This window comes from Neltuma alba, unplaced genomic scaffold, assembly GCF_004799145.2.
Source record: "Neltuma alba isolate B1F8T4 unplaced genomic scaffold, ASM479914v2 tig00011304_pilon, whole genome shotgun sequence".
NCBI classification, from domain to species: domain Eukaryota; kingdom Viridiplantae; phylum Streptophyta; class Magnoliopsida; order Fabales; family Fabaceae; genus Neltuma; species Neltuma alba.
In genome coordinates, this window is record NW_021636013.1 from 1236677 (window position 1) to 1241980 (window position 5304).

At 34.9% G+C, this 5304-nt stretch overlaps 1 protein-coding gene across 1 annotated transcript; it reads left to right on the plus strand.

The window, feature by feature from the left end:
* Nucleotides 1-3405, plus strand: LOC114711623 (MDIS1-interacting receptor like kinase 2-like). The gene is made up of 2 exons (XM_028896045.1): nt 1-2774; nt 2870-3405. Exons 1-2 carry the CDS (start codon nt 92-94, stop codon nt 3223-3225), a joined length of 3039 nt encoding a protein of 1012 aa, XP_028751878.1. The 5' UTR covers nt 1-91; the 3' UTR covers nt 3226-3405.
* The last annotated feature ends 1899 nt before the right edge of the window (nt 3406-5304 follow it).

Below are 5304 nucleotides of genomic sequence, written 5' to 3' on the forward strand. Positions count from 1 at the left end.
TAGCCGCCATTTACAACCACCAACTTAACCCGCCATTAATATTCCTTCTTCGAATATATTCCCAGCTGATTCAAAAATTTACCAAAAAAACATGTCTGAAAGAGATTCCACTAAGCTGCTAGCATTATTCTTCTGTGTTGCTTTATTTGCATCCGTTGCTGCTGGGGAAAGCGAAGCAAAAGCTCTGTTGAAGTGGAGAGATAGCTTTAACAACGAAAGCAGAGCTACGTTGTCTTCTTGGAAGAATGATACTAATCCTTGCAGGCAGTTGTGGAAGGGAATTTCTTGTGATGAATCCATGTCTGTGATCAATATAAGTCTCTCAAAACTTGGCCTTCAAGGTACACTTTCCACTCTCAACTTCGCTGCCTTTCCTCATCTCCTCCACTTCGACGTAAGTTTCAACCATTTTTATGGATACATTCCCCACGAAATTGGTAAATTGTCCAGTATTTTGATGTTGAGTTTGTCAGATAATAGAATTAAGGGTCCCATTCCTCCTGAAATCTGGAATCTAACCACTCTGAATCATCTTCATCTTAGTACATGTAATCTGACAGGACAAATTTCCCATGAAATTGGGAATTTGAGGAATTTGAAACTCCTATGGCTTGGAGAAAATTCCCAGATTTTTGGTCCCATTCCTGAAGAGATTGGAATGTTGAGCAATCTTGAAGAGCTAGGACTTCAAAGAAATTCTCTGTTGGGGAGAATCCCGTCATCAATTGGAAACTTGACAAAGTTACAAAGATTTTTTCTTTTCGAGAACAATCTCGCAGGTCCTATTCCTTCTGGATTGTGGAAACTCTATTCTCTCATTGAAATTCAGTTATATGGTAATAGACTTTCTGGGCCTATCTCTCCCTCTATAGGAAACCTAACAAATCTCCAATACTTGGCCTTAGCTAATAATAGGTTTTCTGGTCTAATTCCACTATCCATTGGTAACTTGATCAATGTGCTGGAACTCTATCTACAGGATAACACTCTTTCAGGATCTATTCCTTCCACTATAGGAAACATGACGAAGCTTAACAATCTAGTATTGTTTGGGAACAATCTCAGTGGTCAACTTCCACCAGAAATCAATAACATAAGTTGGTATAACTTACAACTGGGTGATAATCATTTCCATGGCCATTTGCCACAACAAATATGTCAAGGTGGGAGATTATATAGGTTTATTTCTAAAGGCAACCAATTCACTGGTCCTATTCCAACTAGTTTGAGGAATTGTTCTACTTTGGGTAGGCTTATGCTTCAGGATAACCAATTAGTTGATAATATGACAGATGCTTTTGGTGTATATCCTTATTTGGATTACATTGATCTAAGTGGAAATCAATTGTATGGCCAACTTTCAACTAGATGGGGGAAGTGTCGAAATCTCACACAGATGATTATGCACAATAACAAGCTTTCTGGTCACATACCACCAGAACTAGGAGACTCAACTAAGCTTGGTTTACTTAACTTGTCTTCAAATCATTTGTCGGGACAAATTCCAAAAGAACTGGGGAAGTTGATAATTTTGCAAAAACTCTCTTTGAGTCACAATAACTTCTCTGGTAATGTCCCCTCAAATATAAGATCACTTAGTCGGCTTGAAATTTTAGAGCTAGCAGTAAATAATTTCAATGGCCCAATCACAAGAGAGCTTGGGGAATTAAAAACCTTAAGGGTCTTGAACTTGAGCAAAAACAAGTTTGATGAAAGCATTCCCCTTGAGTTTGGTGAACTCCAACACCTTGAACAGCTTGATCTTAGTGACAATTTGCTAAATGGAAAAATACCATCAAGGCTTGGAATGTTATCCAACTTGCAAGTATTGAACCTCTCACATAATAATCTCACTGGCACCATTCCTTCTGATTTTAGTGGATCAATGTCAACTTTGTCTACAGTTGACATATCATACAATCAATTAGAAGGCCCTGTTCCAATCAAACCAGCCTTTCACAACTTTGATGCATTGAGGAATAACAAAGGTTTGTGCGGTAACGTCACTGGTTTACATGCTTGTGGTGATTTTCGAACAAATGGACATGGCCATACAAGCAAAAAGTTCTTGGTAATATTCCTCCCATTGGCCACACTACTATTAGTAATTGTGGGAGCATCTTTCATTGTTGCTCGAATAGCAACAAAAGCAAAAGGCAAAGATGGAGAGGGTTCACTAGAGGATGTTTATTTTGTATGGAGTCTTGAAAGAGAAATATTGTACGAAGATATCATTGAAGCCACAAAGGAATTTGATGAAAGGTACCTCATCGGAAAAGGGGGCCAAGGAAGTGTTTATAGGGCTGAGTTGCCAGCAGGTGATGTTGTTGCTGTAAAGAAGCTTCATTCAATGCCAAGTGGGGAAATCTCCAACCGGAAAGCTTTCACAAGTGAGATTCGAGCTTTGACAGAAATCAAACATCGTAACATTGTGAAGTTGTATGGGTTTTATTCCAATTCACAGTTCTCCATTTTGGTTTATGAGTTCTTGGAAGGTGGGAGTTTGGACATCATACTAAAGAATGAGAAACAAGCCACTGAGTTTGAGTGGAACAAAAGGGTGAACGTTGTCAAAAGTGTGGCTAATGCTTTATTCTATATGCATCATGGTTGTTCAATTCCTATTGTTCATCGTGACATATCAAGCAAGAACATTCTTCTAGGTTCTGACTACGAAGAAGCTCGCATCATTGACTTTGGAACGGCAAAATTTTTGAATCCTGACTCAGACAACATGACCACATTTGCTGGCACATTTGGGTATGCTGCACCAGGTACGACTACATTTTTTTTCTATTCTTTCCAAATTATTGATCTTTGCTATATCATGGATATATATATTTATATAAAACATTAAATCCTATTGCAGAGATTGCTTTCATTATGCAAGCGAATGAGAAATGTGATGTTTATAGCTTTGGAGTGTTGACTTTAGAAATCATCATGGGTACACATCCAGCAGAGCTTATTTCATCTTTGGCAGAGAATTCAACCAATAATGATTTGTTGTTAAGTGATGTGTTGGACCCACGACTTTGTTCACTCGCTAAACCACTCATAGATGATGTGATCTTAGTTGCAAAAATAGCATTTTCTTGCTTGAATGAAACTCCTCAGTCTCGTCCAACCATGGAACAAGTATCTACTGAGCTTGCAAGGACACCAAAATCTTACACGGAGGATCAATTTCACACCATCAAAATTGGACAACTAATGAGGGATTGAATTTTGTTCGCAAGTGTGTCTGCAATTGTATAATAATAAAAGTGTTGCGCTTGATGTTTTAATGTAAATTTTGTAAGCTTGTTTTCGTATCATATGCATGATCAGTTTGGGAATTGTATGAGAGTGAAGGGAATTAATTGTTTGGTTTCAGCATTATATATCGTTTTAACTCTTGTAACATATAATAGGTGGCTATGATCATTTTATGTCAGATTTATGTGTTTTATTACTTCAATCAATAGTTAAAAAGTAAAATTACTTGCATGGATTAATCTATCGCATGCCTTTTTCTTTTTTTTTACAGAGAATATAAAATTTTTGAAATATTACTCGCAATTGGATCGGCGGAGCACAGTAATATAATATCCGTGTGTATTATGTATATTTCACTCGACGAGTTTTGTTTTGACATTAATTCCCTAATAAAATAAAATAAGAATTAATCATTTGGTCCTTCAATTATAGGTTCGTTTAAAACTGAGTTCTTATTTTTGTTATTCTCGTTATTAGCGCAATATTCAACTTAATTAATGAGTAAAATCCATCGAAATTAATCTAATCTCTCTTATATATAAAATATTTACTCAAATAACAGTAAAATTCCCTATCATACTTGAAATCATTTACATTACAATAAATTGAGTTATCACATAATATATATATATTTATAACATATATGTCATACTATTCATAAATTGTAAATAACATGACTCATTTCTCAAACATCATATAATTTTATATGGTGGCTTGTTTGATGCCTAGAATGAAAGCTATGAATGAAAATGGAAAAGGAAATACAAATATGTACTTTTCCATTTTTTTTAACACAAATATATATTTCACGGAATGAATTATATTTTGCGCACAGTATGAAAGGAAATACAAATAGGTACTTTTCCATTTTTTAATTTTCCATGTTTAAAATGATGAATGCAAAGAGATAAGTATATTAATTGAGTCACTTCTTCTCTTTAACTAAAGTTACGCATGGTTTAATTATCCCCCCGGGGGGGGGGGAAGAAGCTATGTTTAACTTCTTCTCTCCTTCCTTTCCTTCTTTTCATTGAAGTAGTGGGACTCTCCCAAAAGATAAGGGCTGTCTTGCAGGAAAAGTACTCATTATTGAATTGTCAAGTTGCTCAACAATGGACACACACACACACTTAGGGAGACCCACAAGTCATCAAGAACCATAACAACCCATCTCTTGATTCCATTTTTCTTTATCGATATCTAAGAATTATCTTTACCTACTTTATTTTAATTATTTCAAGATTTATAACCATCACTATAGGGCATGTTGAAGCTTTCTTTCTTGCAATTTTTTGTTTTGTATTTGTAATACTAGTCAATTGTTTACATTAAGGGTGTTCATAGGATGAGACTCAGACAAGTCTATCCCAGACCCCTCCAGGAGAACAGGGACGGGACGGGATGGCTTTTCCATCCTGTGTCCCGCCCAATTTCGAAGGCGTCTCGGTTCCAAACAGGACGGGATCAGGACATCCCGTCCATTTTTAAAAAAAAAAAACCTGAAACAGTTAATTAAGCCAAATAAAAAAGAGATTACATTGTCACCAAATAGAAAGAAAAAAAGCCACAACATGAAATTTTTGCTCAAAATGAAATTATTGAGAAATAATAATACATATGTGAAAATTAAGGGGGGGCATATTCTTCAAATCTGAATTTTTAAAGTCATAAGCAACTCTTCATGTATTTGAATAGAAATTGGGAAAAAAAAACACAACAATATAGTGATATACACATCAAAATGGTTTAGGACACAAATCTAAGCAAACCATTTTTTCTAATTATATGAATACATAAGAAAATTAAGCACTCAAATGTTCAAGTAAAATGAAGGTGATTAAAAAAAATAAAAAAATACCCAAAAATATGGTATCCTGAATTATCATAAGAACAATACGCATGCAAGCCTACAAAACATTAAGCATGAGTACTACCAAGTCCATTCGATATACAAAATGTCATTAATTAAATAAAAAAATAAAACAAATAAATTAAGAAACAAGATTTTTGGAGAAAAATATTATGAGTGTTTAAAAATAAAATAAA

Bases quoted from the DNA above. Each gene is read 5' to 3' on its own strand.
- LOC114711623 (XM_028896045.1), top strand. From the start codon at position 92: ATGTCTGAAAGAGATTCCACTAAGCTGCTAGCATTATTCTTCTGTGTT. The intron at 2,775-2,869 runs GTACGACTACAT...ATCCTATTGCAG, and splicing joins ATTTGGGTATGCTGCACCAG to AGATTGCTTTCATTATGCAA.